This window comes from Natrix helvetica (assembly GCF_964273705.1).
Source record: "Natrix helvetica genome assembly, chromosome: 2".
Lineage (NCBI taxonomy): Eukaryota > Metazoa > Chordata > Lepidosauria > Squamata > Natricidae > Natrix > Natrix helvetica.
In genome coordinates this window covers 19,994,427-20,019,044 of record NC_138552.1, presented here as the reverse complement: position 1 = coordinate 20,019,044, position 24,618 = coordinate 19,994,427, and the positions used below count along the sequence as shown (strand labels likewise).

Genomic DNA, 24,618 nt, shown 5'->3' with positions numbered 1-24,618 from the left:
TTTTGACTGCAAGAGAATTTCATTTTAAAGGAAAACTTTATACAGGTTTTTTTTAAAAAAATCTGCAAATCGATGCTGAAAATCAGCATTGGAAGAAGGAAAAGTAACAGAAGTTATAACCCGGTGTGACACCTAGAAATGCCCCTTGGGAATGCTATGCTTTTAATGTATTAATTTCATAATTTCCCCTTATTTTCAAAAAAGCTTGCCATTGTGATGTAGGTTTCTTCTTTATTTAATACCCTGGTCTTCCCATTGGAATAAGTGTGGTCACAAGAGCCTTCTTTTAATTCAGGGGGGAAAATGTGGTCCATTGGGACAATGGAATATTTACACAGATCATGGCTATTCCAGCCATGTTGGTCAGCCATTCTGCCCTCATTGTATAGATCACCAGAGATGTCCTCACTTCCACTGTAAAGCGTGTCCTTCTCCTCTGTTGACAACATTCCTTCATATGCCAGAGGGAGCTTCAACCATCCATGATGAATATGGTTTAAGTTACTTTTTGGTTCCAACGAATCCTCAGTCTCTGCCTCCAGGTTATACGATGGGGGCTGGAGGTGGGCAACTTCTGATTTAGCCTGAATGCTCTCCACCTTATGGATGTCAGCATATCCCAAACTCTCGGCGTTAAAGAAACTGGCGTTGGAGGTCTATGCAGATAAGAAGAGATTTATCAGGGAATTAGATTTCCCTTGCATATACGTGCTAGTCATTCCTGACTCTAGGGGGCGGTGCTCATCTCCGTTTCAAAGCCGAAGAGCCATCGCTGTCCAAAGATGTCTCCGTGGTCATGTGGCCGGCATGACTAAATGCCGAAGGCACACAGAACGCTGTTACCGTCCCTCCAAGGGTGGCTCCTATTTTTTCTACTTGCATTTTTAACGTGCTTTCGAACTGCTAGGTTGGCAGAAGCTGGGACAAGTAATGGGAGCTCACTCTGTTATGCAGTGCTAGGGATTCTAACTGCCGAACTGCCAACCTTTCTGATCGACAAGCTCAGCATCTTAGCCACTGAGCCAGCGTCTCTATCAGGGAATCAGTTCAATGCATTTCCAAACTTGTAAAGCAAAGACATTAATTCATTTTAAAAAAATGTACAGGTAGACCTCGACTTAACAATCACAATGGGCCCCATTATTTCCTGCTGCTAAGTGAGACATTGGTTAAGTGAGTTTTGCCCCATTTTATGACCTTGCTTGCCACAGTTGTTAAGTGAATTGCTGCAGTTGTTAAGTTAGTAAGGAGGCTCTTAAGTGAATCTGCATTGTCAGATGGTCGCAAAAGTGGATCACACGATCCCAGGACACTAGAACCGTCGTAAATAGGAACCAGCTGCCAAGCATCCAAATTTTGATCACATGACCGTGGGGATGCTTGGCAGCTGGTTCCTATTTATGACGGTTCTAGTGTCCTGGGATCGTGTGATCCACTTTTGCGACCATCTGACAATGCAGATTTACTTAACAGACATTGATTTTTTTTTCAATAGTAACTGAAAAAAATTAAACGAACCTTGATAAATATATCTCGCTTAGCAACAGACATCTGGGACTCAGTGGTGTTTGCAAGTTGAGGACTACCTGTATTTCTTTCACGTTGAAGGCCTGCAGGGCTACTGTTTCCTGAAGTAAAAGTACTAACCTTTCTTAGTTTGTTACATAATTTATCCAGAGTTGTTTTATGGTTAGGGATGGTGGGCCATACAATGGCTTTGATCCTGAAGAAGATTAAAAACAGTGTTCATTAGGAACAATCTTTCAGTAACCTTTGTGATTGAGTCTTATATGAATTAGAATTGTGAGTTGTTGTTTTTTTTAAATTACCTGTTTTTCCAAAATATTGGGACCAGAAGAATTACCACAAAAAGGACGAAGAAGCTTGCAATGGATGCAGTTATCAGGACAACTTTGTCCAAGGAATGGAATTTTAGCTCTAAAAATAGATACAGTAACAGATTTTTCATTGGGAATCAAAGCATGACATTACAGATAATATCCATTTTATATGAGACATCCATTTAATTAACCTCCAGAAACCTACAGTATGTCCTGCCAGAACAGCTCTCTGGTGCTGGGTCTCTTCTATTCCAGGGAGGTCTCCAACCTTGGCAATTGTAAGGCTTGTGGACTTCAACTTCCAGAGTTCCTCAGCCAGTTTTGCTTTGCTGGCTGAGGAATTCTAGGAGTTGAAGTCCACAAGTCTTAAAGTTGCCAAGGTTGGAGATCCCTGTTCTATTCTGTGCCATTAGCCTAGCTTCTGCCTAACTCGGGTTTGGTATACGGTGACACCAGATTGAAGATGTTTACACATCAGTTATGACTCCAGGTTTCATCGTAACAATGCAAAATCTTATGTTTCTCTCCCATCTGACATTGCTCACTCATAATCCAACAAATCCAAGCAAGAAAGATTTGGAAGTATATCAGTGATGGTATTCAGCAGGTTCTGACTGGTAGCGGAAACTTTGAGTCGTTCAGAGAACTGGCAAATACCACCTCTGACTGGCCCCGCCCGTATCTATTCTCTACCTCCCGAGTTCCAGCTGATCGGGAGAGAATGGGGATTTTGCACTAACCTTGCCCTGAAGTAGAATGGGAATGGAGATTTTACAGTATCCTTCCCCTGCCACGCCCACCAAGCCACGCGCCCACAGAACCGGTAGTAAGCAATTTTGAATTGCACCACTGAAGTATACGCCTAAGGAAAAAAACACTCCAAAGACAATTCTTGCAGTCTTCTACAGGAAATGCTTAAAAGACATTCTATAGAAGAGGAACAAAGTTTTGTTCTTCGCTATTGTAGAAGGGAAGACTAAGTCAACCATACAGTAAATATAAATTAAACACTGCATGAAAATTGTTGACTGAGTAATTCAGCAACGGAACGAATTAAGTTGGTGACTTTGTTTCCACCAAAGTTCCTGCAGCAGAAGCTGGGAATGTCCAAGCTCCAATCCTTCTGATTATCAAGGACTCTAGACCCGCGCCAGTCCGGTTTCCGGCCCGGTCACAGCACTGAGACGGCTTTGGTCACGTTGGTGGATGATCTCTGGAGGGCGAAAGATGGGGGTTGCTCCTCCATCCTAGTCCTTTTAGATCTCTCAGCGGCTTTCGATACCATTGACCATGGTATCTTATTGCGTCGGCTGGAGGGGATGGGGGTGAGGGGCACCGTATTGCGGTGGTTCTCCTCCTTCCTCTCCGGTCGGACGCAATGTGTGTTGACGGGGGAGCAGAGGTCGACCCTGAGGCAGCTCACATGTGGGGTGCCGCAGGGGTCGGTCCTCTCACCTCTCCTGTTCAACACATACATGAAACCACTGGGCGAGATCATTCGAGGGTTCGGGGTTGAGTATCATCTGTATGCCGATGATACTCAACTATACATCTCTACCCCGAACCACCCCAACAAAGCCGTTGAAGTGATTTCCCGGTGTCTGGAAGCCGTCCGGGTCTGGATGGGAGACAACAGACTCAAGCTCAACCCCTCCAAGACGGAGTGGCTGTGGCTACCGGTGCCCCGCTTTAGCCAGTATGTTCCATCCCTGGCCATTGGGGGTGAACAATTGCCCCCAGTGGATAGGGCGCACAATTTGGGCGTCCTCCTAGACTCCCGGCTGTCGCTGGACGACCATGTGATGGCCGTGGCTAGGGGGGCGTTCCACCAGGTTCGCCTGGTGCGCCAATTGCGCCCCCTACTAGAGCGGGACGCCCTTTGCACAGTCACTCATGCCCTGGTGACTTCCCGCCTTGATTACTGCAATGCTCTCTACATGGGGCTCCCCTTGAGATGCACCCGAAGGCTGCAGCTGATCCAGAATGCAGCTGCGCAGACAATAATGGGGAGTACTAGGTACTCCCATGTAACACCGCTCCTGCGCGAGCTGCACTGGCTGCCTGTGGCTTTTTGGGTGCGTTTCAAGGTGTTGATTGTCATCTTTAAAGCACTCCATGGCTCAGGACCTAGTTATCTGCGGGATCGCATCCTACCCCACACATCCCTGCGACCAATCCGCTCTCACAGAGAGGGACTCCTCCGGGTACCATCCGCTAAGCAATGCGGGCGGGCGGTGCCCAGGAGTAGGGCCTTCTCTGTGATGGGCCCAACCCTCTGGAACGACCTCCCCCCCGATATTAGAACTACTGTTGATCTCCGCTCCTTCCGTAAGAAACTCAAGACCCACTTGTTCAAATTAGCTGGCCTGGCCCAATTGTAATCATAAATATAGTCTAATCTAATCCTGACCTTCCTGGATGGCATTTAAAATTTTTAAATTCTTGGGTTTTTAACTGGTTTTAATTGGAACTATTTTAACTATTAGTTAGTTTGGTTACTATACAGACTGTGTGTTTAAGTTGGTTTGTCTGGGTTTTGTGTTTTGCTTTATTGTCTATTATATTTATTGTCTGTACACCGCCCCGAGTCCCTTCGGGAAGAGGGGGTGGTTTATAAATTTAATAAACTAAACTAAACTAAACTAAACTCTTGGATTTCATGGTCTCATGATGTTCTTCTGGTTTTGTGGTGGTACCTCTGGCCCCTGATTCTTGTTTGCTTTTCTTCCAATTCACCTAGAATTAAATGTCCTGCTTCTGACCAATCTCTCCTACTTCTTTATATGTACTGAAAACAGATGCTAAACTGTACAGTATAATTACCCTATTACAGTACTCATTCCTCCATGCACTATACTTTTACAAAAACAGCTATAGGGAGGAGGGATCTGGAAATGAAGCAGGGCGGTTTTCCTGCCAAAAATTCTTTCCCACAGCTATTTGCATCTTTGAAACGTACTTGAAGAAAGAAATGTTAATCATTTAACATCGTATCTGATAGGGAGGGCCTGGAGTTTGGTCATGATATATCAGCTATTGTCAATTATTAACTGGTATTGGTAGTAGTTATAACTATGGCATGTTATATTCAGAAAACTTTGGTGATGTATAATTTTTTTGACCCTAATCAAAGTACAGGTAGTCCTCAACTTGCGACCCACAATTGAGCCAAAAATGTATGTTGTTAAGTGAGAAATGTGTTATGAGAGTTTTGCCCCATTTTTAGAACTTCTCTTGCCACATTTGTTAAGCGAATCACTGCAGTTGTTAAGTTAGTCACATGATTGTTAAGTGAATCTGGCTTCCCCATGACTTTGCTTGTCAGAAGATCACAAAAGGCGATCACATGACCCCGAGACATTGCAACCGTCATAAATATAAGCCAGTTGCCCAGTGTCTGAATTTTGATCACATGACTATGGGGATGCTGCAGCGGTCATAAGTGGGGGAAATGATCATAAGTCACTTTTTTCAGTACTAAGTGAACTGTTGTAAGTTGAGGTTTACCTGTGTTTTTTTCCTTCCACTCAATTGCATCTGATTCTCAGAGACAGTCTGGACAAGTTCCCGGTGAGGACGACTTCCGTCCTCTTGCCTTTTTATTGACTCCCCTCCCCTCCATTCCTGGAGGACACCAATGTCTGGTTGACCTACCAGTTTTTCAGGGCTGACCACCAAATATTACAAACATTTAATTGGATCCATGATGATTTTATACCATATGAGACATAATTTTTCTCAATCAAGATTCTGCGAATTTATCCAAATTCAGTTATTTACTGAATTTAGATTCCAATTTTGTATTTAATTCTTGGCATATTGTACATTTATAAATATGTATTAATGTTTAAAATTGCATTTATCTATTTCCTTTTCTCCTGCAAGGTGTATGCATGTATGTATGTATTATGTATATGCTTTGACATAACACTTAATCATTCCCTTGGCTCAGCTGATAAGGGAGGAGAGCTTGTGGCTTAGAGGTTAATATAACTGCCTTGTGTAAACAGTCCAGGTTCAAATCCCAGTAATGGTATGGCTAGCTGATGAGAGCTAAATAGCTTGAAATAGATCTATACTAGTCTCCCTTCATTTATCAGCAAAAATGCAACACAAACATACATGTAAGATCTCTTCCCATTTTAACCATAGGATGTTGTTATCAGGCCTATGTCCAAATATGAAACAGTGAGATCAATCGAGTCTAGTTCTTTATTTGTTTACACAGAATCTAGACTAAAACTAAACCTTCTAACCTAATAGATATAGCCTGGGGGATTTGAGGATGTGGCTACCCTGAACCTTTTCCTCGGTTCCTCAGGACTGTTCAGGACTGTTCAGCCTCTTGTTTTGGGCCTCTCTCTTTCTTCTCTTTGGGAAGCAGTGATGTCCCCCACCCACCCACCATTCCTTCTCCAGCTGCACCTTCCATTGCAGATGTTGGGCTCAGAGGGACAAAGGTCCAAAGTCACCCCGTGAGTTGCATGAACAAGCAGGAACTTAAGGCTGAGCTTCATTGTCATGGTACAAGAAGGTTCCCCACTGTGCCAGGCTATAAATATTTCTGATATTCTTGATTTCCAATAAGAATTAAATTAAAAATCTGGACTCACTTATTCCGCTTGATGTTCTGGCTGAAGTGTTGAAATTTTGGGATGAGCTCCAGTCACTCCAGTAGCCTCTGAAATACTGTCCATTGGGCCTTGACCGAACCTTCATCTCATACATTACATTTGGCTCAAATAACTTCCCCAGAAGTTTTAATCTAACAAAATCAGATTCGGTGGTCTAAGATAGGAATAAATTTGAGAATTTTGTTTTTAGTTAAACAAAAATACTCAGCTCTCTGTAATGACATTCATTCATTTCTACACATTGAAATCCTTTTTCCCTGAACGTGTTCTTCAAATTTGGGAATATGACAACATCCCATACTGACATCCGAAATACAGTGGATTATTTTGCATCAAGAAAATATACCAAATTGTTCATGGAAAATGATCTAATTGGTGCATGATCAGAAAAGGATCAGAATATTTGGCTGCATTCATATACCACAAATGAAAACGCATGGAAGTTACTTCTTTATTTTATTCCATTCATTAGTCTGTTCTCCAGCAAAATGTTGAAGCTCAGTGGCAGAACACATATGTCCATTTAAAAGATGGTTCCGTCTCTGGCTCATTTGGACAATGCTGGGAAGAATATCTAACTGAAATTCTGAAGAGCCAAGAAAAGTCAATATAGTTTGCTTGTTTGTTTGTTTGTTTATTGAGAATTCATACAGCTGCCCACCAATGGTGGGTTTCAAAATTTTTTAGAATCTCTTCTGTAGGTGTGGCCTACTTTGTGGGAGTGGCTTTGCCGGCCATGTGACTGGGTGGGAGTGGCTTGTCAGTCATGTGACTGGGTGGGAGTGGCTCGCTGGCCATGTGACCAGGTGGGAGTGGCTTGCCAGCCATGTGACTGAGTGGGAATGGCTTGGCAGTCATGTGACCGGGTGAGAGTGGCTTGCCAGCCATGTGACCGAGTGGGAGTGGCTTGGCAGTCATGTGCTGAACTACCTGTTCTTTGTTTTGTGAAAAGGAGGGAGGAGCTTCCGGTAATGGCGATCGCCTCCTGAGCTCCGGGAGACGCCGCGGAGCTCCAGCGGGGGCAATGGGTGCTGTTTCCGGCCCTCGTTCCATCGGAGGGCCGAGAGTCGGACTTGTAGACCACCCAGGCTGGTTTTGGATGTATTTTGGGCCGCCAGGGTGGTCGCGGTGGTCGAGGGGAGGCCACAGAAGATCGGTGTAAGGCAGGAAGAGGCAGGAAGAGGTTGGGGAGTGCGAGTAGGAAGGAATGGCGGCGGCGCAGCAGCGTTCGGTGTTTGGCGTGCGTGCTGGCAGATGAGACAGAGGAGGCAGAGGAGACAAGTGGAGACGACAGAGCGGCCGGCAGAGAGGCGAGACAGCCGATTTGGAAAGGCTGAAAGAAGACCTGCTTGTATTTTTACTTGTAAAATGCCTCTGCCAAGGGCCTTGCAGGGGCTTTTCACCGAGGCTTCGTATCATCCTCTGTCGGCTCCTGGTGACTCCTGGAGGCCGGCACTGATGGGAAGACGCAGGAAGACCTACGCCTGGAATTTAGGAATGCTGGGTGAGCACTGGGTGAGAGCCTGGACTACTGGACCCTTCAGGTGGGAGCCAGGACAGAATGGGAGAAGATGGTGGTTATGGTGGTTGTGGGGCTTGGATCATCTGAGGCCTCTGGGAGATCTGGCCAAGGCCCATGGACCGGGCCTGTGACCATGGAGAGGCTGGAACGCTGCCTGGGAGTTTGACTATCTGGATACCTGGGCCAAGACTGCTCCCCCCACCCACCAAGGACCCTGAATCTCTGTTCCTGAGCTTATCCCCACCTAGGACCATCTAAGACTACGGAGGGTTTTCACCAACTTTACAGTTAGGGCTATCACCCATTTTTCTACCACTCTTACCATTCTCGCCGCATCCGTCTAATCCCATCATTTGGACATCTGCTCCCCCCCACTCTTTACTGAAGAATTATCTAGGACAATGCCTCTCACCTCCCACATTGGTTTATGGGACTAATGCCTTCAACCTTCCCCCCTTACCGACTTATTCTTACCACCTACAGCACCTTAAACCCTTTTGGAACTTTGATAATAATTTATTCGAGGCTAGATTTGCTCCGCCTGCGGGAGGCCCCTCTCTCGCAGGTTTGGCCCTTGGCTCTTTCAAGGGCCCGCCTCGAGGACGGGTTCGTGGACCCCGAGAGGTGCAGGAACCGGAAGCTAAGGGGATTTTTAGTAAAATGTTTTTTATCTTTTTTAGGAGGTTCCAGGGTGGGGGGGAGGGCTATTCAGACCGGGAGGAGAGCCAGTGCTGGACAAATGGGTGAGTCTAGGAAGGACGGGGATGCGGTGGTGGTGGGGAAAGTAAAGATCATTCGAGCAGAGGGTTGTCCTATTACAACGGTCGTGGGGAGGAAGGGATGCGAGGACAGGATAAGATCTCAAGGTCGGTTGGGAGACCGTGGCTGCTGGTTATGCCCGGTCGCTTGTACCAACCCCTGCAGTCTAGGTGGACAGGTGCTACAGAGCCAGGGCCTGCGGCTGATGCTTTGCAACGCAAGGTCTGTTACCAACAAGGCCCCCCTCATTAATGAGTTGATCTCAGAGGGGGAGCTAGACCTTGCGGGGATAACAGAGACCTGGTTGGGCCACGAGGGTGGTTTACCCCTCGTGGAAATGTGCCCACCAGGTTTCCGGGCATTCCATCAGCCCCGGGCCCTGGGTAAGGGTGGTGGGGTGGCGGTGGTTATTCGGGAATGTTTAGAGCCGAGGGAGTTCACTGTCCCTCAGATACCCGGGTGTGAGTCCCTTGGTGTGAACTGGGGCCCAGGGAGGCAGTGGGGCTTGCTGATTGTATACTTGGCTCCTCGCTATGCATCAGCAGCCCTGCCCGAGCTCCTCGAGCTAATCTCATCGACGGCAATTGAGACTCCCAGACTTCTGGTCATGGGGGACTTCAATTTGCCGTCGGCGGGAGCGGCTTCTGAGGTGGCTCGGGAGTTCATGGCTTCCATGACGGCCATGGACCTGACCCAATTAGTGCAGGGCCCCACTCACGAAGGGGGCCACACACTGGACCTCATTTTTGTATCTGAGCAGTGGACGAGTGATCTGGGAATAGGGGATTTAGTCATCACGCCCCTGTCATGGTCAGACCACTCATCCCTCCGGCTGGACTTCCCTGGCGCTATCCCCCACCGCGAGGAGGCGGAACCAGACTCTATAAACTGGTACCGCCCCAGGCACCTGATGGAATCGGATAGATTCCAGACGGAGCTTGGGCCAATACCTGTAGCCTTGTCCCGCTCCCGCTCCGAGGACCTAGTGACTGCCTGGAATAGGGCGACGACTGGGGCCTTGGACCGGGTTGCGCCTTTGCGACCTCTCCTGCGGCATCGACCCACCCGGGCTCCTTGGTTCACTGAGGAGCTTAGGGTGATGAAGCGCCACAGGAGACGTCTAGAGAGCAGGTGGAGGTCCTCACGCTCCGAATCTGACAGAACACAGGTAAGAGCCTATTTGCGGACTTACCTTGTGGCAATAAGAGCGGCCAAACGTAGATATTGTGCTGCCCTTATTGCGTCCGCGGATAACCGCCCTGCCGCCCTGTTTCGGGTGACCCGCTCCCTTTTGTCACAGGGGGCGCGGGAGACACCCTTACAGGGTAGAGCAGAGGAGTTTGGGGAATATCTTCAGGACAAAATCGATCAGATCCGGAGCGGGTGAACCTCCGTCAGTGGACCAGACGAGCCGCCAACAGCGAGTCTTGAGAGACCATTCTGGGAGGAGTTTGACTCTGTTGCCCCCGAGGATTTGGACAGGTTGCGTGGACGGCTGCGACCCTCCACATGTTTAATGGACCCGTGCCCCTCCTGGCTGGTGCTGGCAGCCTGGGAGGTGACACGAGGCTGGCTCCTGGGCCTGGTGAACGCCTCACTGGGTGAGGGATACTTACCAACCACCTTGAAAGAGGCGGTGGTGAGACCCTTGCTCAAGAGGCCTTCGCTCGACCCAATGGAGCTAGCTAATTATCGTCCAGTCTCCAACCTCCCCTTCTTGGCGAAGGTTGTTGAGAATGTGGTGGCGCAGCAATTTCCACGACACCTGGACGAATCCGACTATCTAGACCCACGCCAGTCCGGCTTCCGACCCGGGCACAGCACTGAGACGGCCTTGGTCGCGTTGGTCGATGATCTCTGGAGGGCCAGAGATATGGGTTGTTCCTCTATCCTGGTCCTATTAGACCTCTCGGCGGCTTTTGATACCATCGACCATGGTATCCTATTGCGCCGGTTGGAGGGGATGGGAGTCGGAGGCACCGTTTTGCGGTGGTTCGGCTCCTACCCCTCCGACCGGAAGCAATGTGTGTTGACAGGGGGGCAGAGGTCGTCCCTGAGGCCACTCACTTGTGGGGTGCCGCAGGGGTCGGTCCTCTCGCCCCTCCTGTTCAACGCATATGTGAAGCCGCTGGGTGAGATCATCCGTGGTTTTGGGGTTGAGTACCACCTGTACGCTGATGATACTCAGCTGTACATTTCAACCCCAAACCACCCCAACGAGGCTGTCGAAGTGATGTCCCGGTGTTTGGAAGCCGTCGGGGTCTGGATGGGGGACAACAGACTCAAACTCAACTGTCCCCTGTGGAGCGGGCGCGCAATTTGGGCGTCCTCCTTGATGCCCGGCTGTCAATGGAGGATCATGTGGCAGCCGTGGCAAGGGGGGCGTTCCACCAGGTTCGCCTGGTGCGCCAATTGCGCCCCCTACTGGACCGGAGTGCCCTGCGCACGGTCACTCATGCGCTGGTGACGTCTCGCCTGGACTACTGCAATGCTCTCTACATGGGGCTTCCCTTGGGACGCATCCGGAGACTGCAGCTAGTTCAAAACGCAGCCGCGCGGGTTATTATGCGGAGTACTCGTTACTCCCATGTAACACCTCTCCTGCGCGAGCTGCACTGGCTACCTGTGGCCTTCCGGGTGCGTTTCAAGGTATTGATCACCATCTTTAAAGCGCTCCATGGCACAGGACCTAGTTATCTGCAGGATCGCATCCTACCACACTCGTCCCTGCGACCTATCCGCTCACACAGGGAGGGGCTCCTCCTGGTGCCGTCCGCTAGGCAATGCCAGCGGGCGACACCTAGGAGTAGGTCCTTCTCTGTGATGGGCCCAACCCTCTGGAACGACCTCCCCCCTGATATTCGAACTACCACTGACCTCCGTTCCTTCCGTCAAAAGTTAAAGACTCACCTATTTCAATCAGCTGGCTTGGCACTTTCTTAGTTTTACCTCCCGGGGATTTATTTTAATTGGGTTTGGGGTTTTAATTGGGATGTTTTTAGGTATTTATTTCTTGTACAGTCTATCTCCCCCTCTAATGTATTTTAAATGTATTTTATTGTTATGTCTGTATTTTATGCACTGACTGTACACCGCCCCGAGTCCCTTTTTGGGAGAGGGGGCGGTTTAAAAATCTAAGAAATAAATAAATAAATAAATACACAAACATAAAGTACAATCAGTGCAACTGTTAACTCTTTATACGGTATATAATCTCTGAAAATGTAAAAGAGAGAAAACATAGGACTCCCCAGTCTGTCCAACCGCATTTCAGCTTCTGCAACTTCCCTCCACCCTCAAAATCCAGGGCCAATAAGTTATATTCCAATCCTACACAACAGAAACAACCCCACTCCAAACTCACACACACATACACTCACTGTTTCCATTTCTTTGAAGGATTTTTCAGCACCTGTCCCTGCATAAAAAGGCTCAAGGAAAGATAATCAATTTCTTATTGGATTTGGAAGTACTTAGAAGTAGCAAAAGTTCCCACTGCTTTCCAGTGTCTCAAAAGCCCATCATAAAGGCGAGAGTCCATCCTTCTGCTTCTCAGTGCAGAAATCCCTAATATGTTCCAGTAGATTTCAAAAGCATCATTTGGAAGCAGAAACAGCCAAGAGTAGTCACTGCTATATAAGGTTTCTGTATTGCTGTGAGCTATACAATTTAAAGTTTCTGCACACTGCTATCAAGCAATTTAAGCAGGAATATACCTCTGAGTAAACAGGTATTTTGCTTATGGCATTTGTACTTTACTGCAACAATCAAGCACTCGCCCTCTAAATAAGTTAGCCAGTCATAATATTAAAACTTGATAAGTATTCTTAACAAGAAATTCACAATGGTAGCATCACACATACATTCCAAAAATACTTATGATATTTGCACACAACCACCTGCTTTGCAGTTTTTGTCTTCTTAACTTGTGGGAGACTGAAACCCAATAAATATATCCCCAATAAAAAAGAATAGTACATCTGAGTACTGAAAAACTCAGCCAAATGGGAAAATCCAAAGAAAAAAATATTGGACTTCCTGAAGTAACAATTTATATATAGTATGCACAATTCTTTTAGTTAAATTATTGCTGAACAATTTATAGTAGTTCCATCACAATATTATTCTAAGATATTTGCCACTACTATCCTACTTCCTAGATGTTCACTATTGTCTCCCCTCCCGCCAGATTTAATGGCACGTGAAACAGTTTTGATGAAAGTTGCATGATAGGAAACGTCTCTCCTTTGAAATAATGTTTGGTTTTAATTCTCCAATGAATCAAAAGGAATGTTTTATGCTTCCTTGTTACACAGCATTTGTTTTAGCTTTCCATAGCTCTCCCCAAAACCAACCAAGGAAGATAAAACCACAGAAATCTAATACTGTTGTGCACGGTTTTGCACTAAATTATCTGTATAGTAAGCCAAGCTGTTGGAGCGCCCGCGCGATCGGAGCAAACACGCGGCTCACCTGCACTGCCTGTCTCCCTGGCGATGGATGGGCAGTTGCGGGTACTCCACCAGCTCGGGTGCAGCCGGACCAGAGAAGTTTCTCTTCTCAGAAATGTCTTCTCAGTGCGGCTGTGACAGCCTGCCTTTCAGGTACTTCGACCCACGGAAGAGAGGGGTCCGGGGGGGAAAGGGAGCCGCAGCTCTTCTGTGAATGGGGGAGGGGGGAAGTTCGGCTTCTCTCTGCCATTTAAAGGCTGCAACAGGGAGAATCCCAACTTTTTTTCCTCTCCCTCCATTCAGAGCAGAACTGCTCCAGCCTCCCCCCCAACACACACACATTGCCCAGTAACCCTAATCTTCGTGCTCTTATCCGCGCTCTCCTCGGCTCCTCACAACTGCAATAGATGTCCAGAATCAGCTTTTGGGGCTAATGGGGGCTTGGGTTTCCAGCCCCTGCCACTTCTGGATGTCTATTGCAGTTGTGAGGAGCCGAGGAGAGCGCGGAGAAAAGTGTGAAGGTTCTTTGTGTGCCGGGAAGCTGCGAAAGTGGCTGGGAGAGGCACACGGCTTGGTTTAGCCTCCCTGGACATCACAGCAGCAGCCCCAAGTGCGCCGATCTCAGCATTTTTCACATCGGGCCATGCTGCAAGAGGGAGGGAATGAAGACCTTTTCCAGCCGGCGCAAAGGACTTCCCTGGACTTGCTTTGCTGAGCATGGGCCCGCACCTCCACCACCACCAATCCGGAAAAGGTCTTCACTCCCTCTCTTTTGCAGCACGCCCTGATGCAAAAAATGCTGAGGTCTTGCAAGGTCCCTGAATTTGTCAAAGATGCTGGCCATGCCGTGTAAGCTCCCGCCGCCATCCAAACCCCCGCACCCATGCTTTTTGGTGGCCAGGCATTTTAGGCAGGTCCAGGGACCTTGCAAAGGCCTTGCGAGGTTCCCGAACTTGTCAAAATGCCAGCCGCACCACGTAAGCTGCCGCCACCATCCCCACCTCCGCACCCATGCTTTCTGGCGGCCCGGTGGCCCTGCGCTATAAACGAACCCGGGATCCTTGCAAGGCCGCAAAAGATCACCAGACTTACTTATAGTGCAGGACCGTGGCAGTCCCCCCCGCTGCACGCTTAGTTGCAGCTTACTTACCTCCTTGGAGTCGGCAGGCAGCAATAGGGAGCCAAGCAGAAAAAAGGTAAGTGGGTTTAGATAGGGTTCTTAGAGGTGGGTGGGGTGATTGGTGAGGTAGCCAATCAGTGAGCGGTGGGCAGGGCTAGGATAGTGCGGCCAGGCGGTGGGAGCGAGCAATGGAGCGGCTTCCAGCTGGGTGGGGGTGAGCGAGCAAGCGACAGGGCCAGGTCCACCGGTGGAACCTCTTCTAACCGGTTCAGTAGATTTGACTAACCAGTACAATTGTAATTGAGCCCAGAATTAGGGCCTTAATGATGGACACTGCATTGATCAAAATTCAGGTATTTGCCAACTGGTTCATATTGATAATGGATTGCAGTGCCTGGGATTGTGTGATCACCTTTTGCGACCTTCTGACAAGCAGAGTCAATGGGAAATCCTGCTTCACTTAACAACCTTGTTACTAACAACTACAGTGATTCACTTAGCAACTGTGGCAAGAAAGGTCTCAAAATGGGGCAAAACTCACTTAATGAATGCCTCATTTAATTTTGGGCTCAATTATAGTCCTAAGTCAGGGAGTATCTGCACAAACTTTTGTGAAATGCATCTAGGACTGAGACATTCGCACTCTGTAGTCATAATAGTCCAACTAAAGTCTTGGATTCAAAGCAGAAGGAAACGTATTAGCAGAAATAAATCTGGATCTGGATTAGTTACCCTAATACCAAATCCTGCTAGAGGCAGAATTTAAACTAAGCAGATGCTAAATTGGAAAGTTTGGGTCAAATCAAAAGCGTTGACCAAACAACGCTGGTAAACTGAATTACAAATCTGTCTTGTTGTAATTAAGCTTGGTTTGCATTAGAGAGTAACAGAAACAATTTTTGAGGGCAAAACATTCCCTCGGAAAATAGAATGTTTCTCGTTAAGTTCTCCATGTTCGCAACCAGTTAATTATTTTCATCACGAACTACTAGGGGTGACGTTGGATAAAGCAGCAGGGGGTGATTTCTAACATTAGCAAGGAATAATATCTTTGAAGATTGCTATTCGCAAATGGCAATGTTCAAATCAAATCAAATCAGGTTTATTACAGTCTATGACAGGATACTAGAACAAATAAAAAACACTCAAGGAATATCCAGTTAAAAATTCTAGAACCAAAGACAGATAAAATTTTAAAGAATTAAAATTTAAAATCCCAATTTGGCACCCAATCTGTCAGTTATGCATGGCCTAATTGTATTATAATATCAATCCTTAAACTGCGAGGCCTGTTGTCCTTAAATACTAAAATGCAAAAGAGTATTAATACAAAAGGATTTGCTACATTACTGTAGTTGTGTAAATTAGATATGGTGGATTAATCACATGTTTCCGACAAATCCCCAGTGCTGCTACACAGAATCTATCCACCTGCGCTGTAATCACAGTCTATTCATCCTTAAGCAGCCACTGGAGATAAGCAGTGTCAGATAGACCAGGATTATTGGGAAGATGTTTTTTTTAAATATCTCGATTGAAAGAGCATCATTCAAATATTGATTTCCATTGGCTTTTGAATATAAAAACCTAGTCTAGCCTATACTCCACATTAGAAGTTAAAAAGAGCTATTTGCTTTTTATTCACTCTAAAGTTTTTAAATTCAGGCACAGGCTAAAGAAAAAATAACCCAACCTCTAAGAACATAGTTTGCATGGCAATGTACTACAAACAACCCTTGCTTGCAGGCATGCAACTGAAATAAAGTAGAAAATGCAAAACTACTCATTCTTACTCACAGTCCAGTTTGTGTTTTCTTGTCGGTAGGCTAACTGGTGTATTAATTTGTCTTTAAGGAATGAATTTGCTACATGTGGCGTTGAGAATTGAACAAGATATTCATTTGCTTGTTCCTGGTAGGTGATATTTAGACCATATGGTGCTTCAGGTTTAACTGCAAAGGACAAAGTAAAGATAAACAACATATATACACACAAAATCACATGCCACATGCACAATTCTTAAACTTCTGTTGTTTAAGCAAATTGTGAACTCAAATTCAAATGAGTCCATGCAGTATTATCAGTAGTCTAGAAGATTACCAAGGCCTAAAGACTAGACGACCTCCAAGGTCTCTTTTAGCTCTATTCTCATCAATTGATAGTCCTTGACTAAGAACAATTCATTTAATGACTATTTGACGTTACGATACTGGGAAAAAGTGACTTATGACTGATCACTTATGCCCATTGCGACATCCTCACAGTCATGTGATCAAAATTGAGGCACTTGGCAACTGGTAGGTATTTACAATGGTAGTGTTGTCCCAGGGTCATGTGACTGTTATTTGTTACCTTTCCAGGGGGCTTCTGACAAGCAAAGTAAATACAAGAAACCAAAATTGCTTATAGACCATGTGATTCACTTAACAATCACAGTGATTCACTCAACAACCATGGTAAGACAAGTGATAAATTCAGGCATGACTCATTTCAAACTGCCTTGCTTAGGCATGGACATTCTTGTCTCAATTGGGTCATAAATCGAGTACCTGTCCATAAATGTGCATGACTTATTTGAGCATGGGTAGTTAATATTTGACCTCTCCTCCTTTATTCAAACTTCATCATCTCTAGACTCAGAATCCAGCTAAAACCAACAATTATTAAAAGAAATTATTTCTACCACATACTAGAATATCTGTTTTCATGCTTGTACGCTATAATATATTAAAGCTAGTGATAGGAACATGACTCCGGGAAGCCTGATTAAACAAGGAAGCCTCCTTCTGAGTAGTTATGCATACAATAATGTGTTAAATTAATCACACTTATTTTTTGGCATGGAATCAACACTTAATGTTAATTCACTGGCTAATATACATATCTAAGTAGTTAAGAAAATGATGCATTATACTTATTTTGCATCTGTGACTCACAACCTCAGTAACTTTAAGATCTGAGAACTTCAATTCCCAGATTCTTCAGTCAGCATACAATTCTGGAAGTTGAAGTCTACACATTGCAAAATTGCTCAAGTTGAACAAAATTAATCTAGAGGACAATTGCTTTGAGCTATGTACAATCTTCTACTTTCCACGGTTTCAATCAACACCATAACCTTCTTCTGGCAGTACAGATCCCATCTCCCCACCCACCCCGCCCAAATTTGGAAGTGGAAGAACATAATTGGCCATGAGTCTTTGGACTTTTCTTGATATAACTAAACTTCATGTCACTCCAGTTTTGAAAAGGTTAAAAAATGAATGCAAACGGACCCCACACTATACATTTGCTTACCGATATGAACAGCTCTCAATTTCTGGCAATTTTTGCAAGGATTGGTCAAAGTTATTGTCAAGCAAATGTTCAAAATACCAATCAGATCACTGCTGTCTATAGAACAATTGGCGACAAGGGGATTTTTCGTGAAGCAGGGTTGAGTCCCATACCTGTGACAAAATATAGGGTAGCAATGAAATTTTGGAAAACCTGTCTACCTAAACTGGTTCTGGAGAGAATCGAAAAATAGGATAACATAGACCTTCAGAGAGCGTAGTCAGTTCATTAGAACTGTAGTTTGAAAGCTGCTATAGAGTCTCATGGTTAGGAAACTGTAGTCATTGCAAGCTTCAGAGGAAGCATTGTGATTGTTTTGGTCATGTAGTTGTGATTGTTTTGGTCATGTAACTGACAGACCATGTGAGGACTTTGAACAGGAAATTACTTTTATAGTTCCGTAGACAAGTACAAAAAAATGTTACTGAGTTAATTTATGTTTACAGAACAATACACCGTCTTAAGCTACCCAAATACAACAGCTATCCTTCACTTTTCCTGATTCACTGTATTCCAAACAAGCTGGACTCTTAAGTACTCTTGATGGCAAAGATTATTTTAATGTTTTCTAATTTCCCCAGTTGTCTTGTGATCAAATATTATATCTGATGAATCCTCGCTTTCCACATTTCAGTATTGTCATGTGTTCTACAAATGAAGTTGTTAGATAGGGTGAATGGATGAGACAGGACTCAGGCTTCAGGCACAACGGACAGCTCTTTATTAGACAACTATGTACAAATCCAGCGCTGGCTAAGCCTTTTATAGGGAGCTGGCAGATGGCTCAGCCAATCAGCTTTGAGTATTTTCCCACCGGAATGGAGGACCTTGGTGGAGCCTATTGCTCCAGTCTCAATATGGAACAGACGTCATGTGATATATCTGTAGTTAAAATAGAAATGCTTTGAGTTCTGTTGTTTATATATGCCCTACGCCAAAAGAACAATTGGTTAATAAGAGTATCGCTGGGCTAGGATTATTAGCATTAACACATCTCTTCTGTCTTATTTTGAACATTCATTCATTTTTATGGCAAAGCCCATTTTCCTTTACAAAACTTTATAGTCCTGAAAAGCCAGGAAAAATAATGTGGTTAATCAGCTAATTAAGTTAAAAGCAAGGACTAACCAGCACCATTATGCTATATAAAACTTGTAAGTTTCTCGGTAACGTTAACATCTTTTGCTAAAGAATCTCAAATCTACCCTTTTTGTTTCTATCGTGAGGCTATAAAAAGTTGCAGATATAGTATGATCTGAGGATTTATGGTCTAAGACAGGAGTTCTTAATCTGCAACCAAAGACCCCTTAGGAATTTGTGGATAGATTTCAGGAGGGCCATGAATTTGGATGTAAAAAAATATTGCAACTTTATTTTCACTAACCTCTAACTGAAAGTTAGCTTTTTATTCAGGAATGAATGCAGGCAACCAGTTAATTTATGAATTCTAGATTCCAAAAACATTCAGAAAAATTATTATACATTGAAAAATCAGAACCAGAATACATTTGTTTATGCGCACTGTTTTCCCCAAACACACGTAACCAATCATAGTCAACATAGCTTGCATTTCAAAAGTGCTTTTGTGTTTAAAAATTCATTCAAGGCATTCTAGAGCTCTTGAATTCATTGTTTGACCTCCATGAACATTTTTCTGTACCTAGGTATTTTCTTTTATGCATTTAAATGCATTTTTCTGAGAAGTAATCTGTAGGTTTTACTAGACTCTAAAAACAGATTAAATTAAGATTAGTTAAGCATTCAACCACAGGCCAAATAGGTATCCCCCAACCAATTTTTCTGAAGCTCCAGAACTTCCCAAAATCGCATCCCCCAAATTCTGCAGCCATTTTTTTCATTGTATTAATCTACCACCCAAGTAATGATGCTTGAATACATTAGAAAAGTTCTTACCAAAAAAAATTGGCATTTGCCTCATTCAGGTTCAACTCTGTCCCAGTAGCCTCACAAATTAAGAAATTGTTTAGCAGTGATAGCATTTGAACGAAACACTTAAAGCTGTTTTCTTGCTCATCGTCTGCACAAGTACCTAAGGAGAAAGAATCACAAAATAAATTCCTCAAATTTCAGATTTAAAGCACTTTAAAAGGAGTCTTATCAAAAAAAAGTAGACCACACAGTTTCATTCCTGAAAACAAAACTGAATTCTTTTCTTCCATTTCTTCCTCTATTTAATTATTATAATGTGGTGAGAACTGCCTGAGAGAAGGATCCAGGAACGGAAAGTCTGTAGATTTCAGCTGCATCCAGCTTTAAATGAAGCGTAGTTTCCCTGTCACAACAGTTGTTTCAGCTTCCAACCCAGTTCAAAATGTTCTTTATCTTCTTTTGGACATTATGCAACTTACCACCAAGTTCTCAAGAATGCCTCCTCTGATATTGATGTGAGGAAGTAAAAAGAAAGCCCAAATGATAGATCTTTCTTGAAGGGATACAGAAAACAAGTTTGTGTGTGTGTGTGTGTGTGTGGTTGCACATTGCATTTGAAATGCCTTTTCAAGAAACCAGCTGTTCCTTCTTTTTGTTGTTTTTTCAGTACCTTATAAAAAACTCCTTGCTTTTCTTGTAAGCTTTGTCTGTTGAACTGACTTTATGTTAAATAATTCACTAGCAAGTAAGTTTTCTTTTCTCAGTGCATTGGATGCAGATTTAACAGATTAACAGAGTTGGAATGGACTTTATAGGTACAATAATACAATAGTAGAGTTGGAAGGGACCTTGGAGGTCTTCTAGTCCAACCCCCTGCCCAGGCAGGAAACCCTATACCGTTTCAGACAAATAGCTATCCAACATCTTCTTAAAGACTTCCAGTGTTGGGGCATTCACAACTTCTGGAGGCAAGCTGTTCCACTGATTAATTGTTCTGTCAGGAAATTTCTCCTCAGTTCTAAGTTGCTTCTCTCCTTGATTAGTTTCCACCCATTACTTCTTGTTCTACCCTCAGGTGCCTTGGAGAATAGTTTGACTCCCTCTTCTTTGTGGCAACCCCTGAGATATTGGAAGACTGCTATCATGTCTCCCCTAGTCCTTCTTTCTCTTAAGCTAAACATACCCAGTTCCTGCAACCGTTCTTCATATGTTTTAGTCTCCAGTCCCCTAATCATCTTTGTTGCTCTTCTCTGCACTCTTTCTAGAGTCTCCACATCTTTTTTACATCGTGGCGACCAGAACTGAATGCAGGTGATCTAGTCCAACCCCCCCACCCCCGCTGAAGCAGGAGACCCTACACCATTTTTGACATATGACAGTCCAATCTATTCTTGAAAGTCTCAAGTGATGAAGCTCCCACAATTTCCAAAGGCAAGCTGTTCCATTGGTTGATTGTTCTCACTGTCAGAAAGTTCCTCCTTATTTCTAGGTTGAATCTCTCTTTGGTCAGTTTCCATCCATTATACCTTGTCAGGCCTTCAGGTGTCTTGGAAAATAGGTTGACCCCCTCCTCTCTGTAGCAGCTCCTCAAATATTGGAATACTGCTATCATGTCTCCCCTGGTCCTTCTCTTCACTAGACTAGCCATGCCCAGTCCCTCTAACCGTTCTTCATATGTTTTAGTCTCCAGTCCCCTAATCACCCTGGTTGCTCTTCTCTGCACTTTTTCTAGACTCTCAACAGCAATTGCTCCCTGATTAATAAGGTATTTAAAGAAAAGTGTCAACACATTTTTCTCTAGATCAAAGAATTTGAGGCTAGCAAGAAAACTTGAGCAATTCATCTTTTCTTATGACTCATGGTAATTGCCCTTCTTATGTCATCTGCATATTCCCTAGAATGCTTGCACAGCAGTAACATAAAACTTTTCAGCTGTAGGTTATAGAGGTCATCATGCAATGTGAAAATGTAAAAGGAATGTAGGAAATAATTTGCATACACTATATGAAGAATAGTTTGCATACACTATACGAAGCAGATTTTGTGGGAATTTCTCAACAGCAAACGGGGATTTTCATCAAACTTTGTTCAATTAATTTTTCACTCACAACTTGATGTATATACTAAAATAATTTTGGAAATCTACAAGGACTAAATTATAATAGCATTTTTTTTCTTACAGAAAGTATATAAATCTATACTGAAAATAATGAGAGCAGAGAGAGTAACTGTAATCCTTTTCTGTAGAGCACTTGTGATGCCAACAGATTCTCATTTTAAAACCCAGTGCAAATTTGCAATATCACCTGGAAAATGGAAGAATTCTATTTCTCCTGTGAATGGTACTTTCTCAGTCTGCTCGCTCCACTATGAGCTTACCTTTGCATAAATATCAGCAATACCTGCTCTTTTGATACATGTCTGATGTATTGTTTATCCCACAGATGATTGGGATAAACAGATGACATCATCTAACTAAAAGTGCCTCTTACTAGCAATAATAAAGAACCTGGTTTCTTTCTGGATATTTTGCTCCTGTAAACCCACAGAGCAACCCGTGCCACCAAACTTTCCATGAGAAATGCATCCACATTCTATCCAAGACATTTGTGTGTATAAACCAGGTAGACGGATACATAAAACTCCCTGCCATGACTAAGAAATAGCCTATTTTAAAAGTGTTTCTAAGTTTAAAGTTCAGTGCATTAAGAAAACCAACCATTATAACTAGGGTTAAAGCAATCCATAATAACAATAGAAAAATATTCTTTCAGGATGAGGATGGAGGGGAAAAGGCCTGCTTGTAGGGCACCTGATTCTCTTAGAACAGGGATCATACTCTAGCTATCCCACACTACTGAGACCATGGAGTTCTGAAGATACTTTCAGCTAAGCTACACAAGGCTTTAAAGGCTTTAAAGATGACAGCCAGTACCTTAAATCACACCTGGAAGTCCATTGGCAAGCAGCTCAATTCTCACCTATTACATGGTGTTACATGGGCAAAACAGAGGGTGGATAGCTTACTCAACTGCTGCATTCTGGAGCAGCTGGAGCATCCATGTAGAAACATCCTAGTAAAGAGCCTGGGATGTCACCCAGACATAAATGACCATGTGCAAGGCAGTCATAATTGGTACATGAGATGAACTTGTGTAATGGTCCTCTTGGCCACAGCTGTCAGATCCTGTTTAAACAGGAGCCATGAGTACAAACAAATTCCAGATTACCAGTTCCAGATGAGGGGGTGTAATGCCATCCAGCAACCTATGTACCCAAAACTGCTTGAACTTGCTGTGATTAAGCCTTATTCCTCCCAATCCAAAACTTAGCAGGCTCCAGGTACAGCACATGGCCTATTCAGCCTGGGGCAATGTCCAAATGTATATCATTAGTATTGTTGATGATATCTGACCCACGTCAATGGATGAAGCCACCACCCCGCTTTCATGTGGATATTAAATAGGAGAGGACAGAGAATTAAGTTGAAAGTTCACCTCACAACAGAGGCCCTAGAACATAGAACTCTCATATCTCCACTAGAACCTGTCCCACATGGGGAGGGGAAGCCACTACAAAATAGTGCTTCTTATTACCAATACCCAGAAACAATTGAGGATCAATTTCACAAATAACTTCAGCTTGGTTTCTGTTCTTATTACTTTGTTAACTGCCAAGGAGGTGAAGGAGGAAGCAGGAGAGAAGGAGAAAGAGGAAGGGTTTTAAAAAAGTTTTTCATTGTTTGTTTTATGAATTAGGTTTATTGCTTTCAGCTTAAAGAACTGAGCATTCTGTCTAATTACCATGTAATTTGCTAAATATAACCCTGTATAGGGGATAATTTTAGAAAAGGGAACCCGTGTCTCTAGATTTCAACTTGCCTTTACATAAATCCTTTATACAGTTTCTTGTCTGAAATTAATCAAGAATCCTGTATGCAAAAACATTACTTGTGCCTGCACATTTCATTAATTGTGTATGAAGTTATACAGTTATAAACATTTGGTGAGTCTCCCCATTGCAGGGAGATACATAGTTTTGCATTTTTCAAAGTAAGTTTCTCATCCTAGCCCAAGAAAAATAAACTTTATAAAGCACCCAGGTTAAATGCCCATCCCTAATTAAAGACGAAGTGCTTGTGGCTTTCTCTATCCATTGTCCCTGACCATCTTAATAAGATTATTAAGGGTATGAAAGAATATGTCACACAACTGAATACTGAAATTTTCTGGTTCTTGCTGTGTACTAGAATTTAGGTTTTATTTAGCAGCATTTTTCAACAGGTGGCTTGAACTTTTTAAAGAATGCTCATTTATAAAATAACAATAATAAAATCTAAACTTACCTTACTTTTTGTTGGCAAAATCCAGGAAAACAAGCACCGGTTTTATACTCTGAAAGAAAAACTAACTCTATGCTATAATATTTCTAATAAATGTTGGTTGAGGGTTAGAACACCAGTGCCTGTATCTGATAATTGTGCAGCCGTTTGTTTTATCTATACACACTCCTTGTAAACTAAACTAAAAATAAAAGTATGCAATAAATTAGCACATCAAGATGGCAGGATATTTGTCTTTCAAAATACATAATGATAACAAGATTCAAGATTCTTTGCATTACATATTTGGAAAGTTTCACTTTCCTTGTTTGGAATGTTTGTGAGAAGGAAAAAGTTGGAGTGACTTACCATATCCTATAGGTGTTTCAGACCCAGAGCCACTTTCTGAAGAAGTAAAAGGAAGGAAGATAAAAAAGTAGGTGTACAAAATCAGATTTGGCGTTGCCATCTTCTCAAGTTCACATTCTTTCTACCTTGCAGGAGGAGGAGAGAAACTAAATCTGAGAAAGATCAGCTTGCATTGTGACTTTATAACTCCTTCTAGAGTGCACTCATCAATAAAGTAACCACAGGCAATGGGAAGTAAAAACATACAGGCAAGTAGGCAGGGGGTGAAACAGGAAACCTCCCCCAAAAAGTGCTTGTGGAGGAGTGAACTAAGATCAAAGGATACTACTGTGGTCTGTATAGTCTTAAGTACTATGACAAGTGCTTGTTCTCCTA

The 24,618-nt window shown here is 43.8% G+C and overlaps 1 protein-coding gene across 1 annotated transcript; it reads right to left on the bottom strand.

Moving 5' to 3' along the window:
• On the bottom strand, positions 1-24,618 carry IL7R (interleukin 7 receptor). Its single transcript, XM_081940545.1, has 8 exons — positions 24,244-24,618; positions 19,578-19,713; positions 17,625-17,776; positions 16,125-16,279; positions 6,455-6,629; positions 1,830-1,938; positions 1,648-1,723; positions 1-656 (listed from the first exon to the last, which is right to left on the bottom strand). Exons 1-8 carry the CDS (start codon positions 24,341-24,343, stop codon positions 177-179), a joined length of 1,383 nt encoding a protein of 460 aa, XP_081796671.1. The 5' UTR covers positions 24,344-24,618; the 3' UTR covers positions 1-176.

Excerpts from the sequence above, each read along its gene's own strand:
- IL7R (XM_081940545.1), bottom strand. The coding sequence starts at position 24,343 with ATGGCAACGCCAAATCTGATTTTGTACACCTACTTTTTTATCTTCCTT. Across the intron at positions 17,777-19,577 it reads GCAAATGCCAATTTTTTTTG|GTATGGGACTCAACCCTGCT; the intron begins GTAAGAACTTTT and ends ATTTTGTCACAG. Across the intron at positions 657-1,647 it reads TATGTAACAAACTAAGAAAG|ACCTCCAACGCCAGTTTCTT; the intron begins GTTAGTACTTTT and ends TTATCTGCATAG.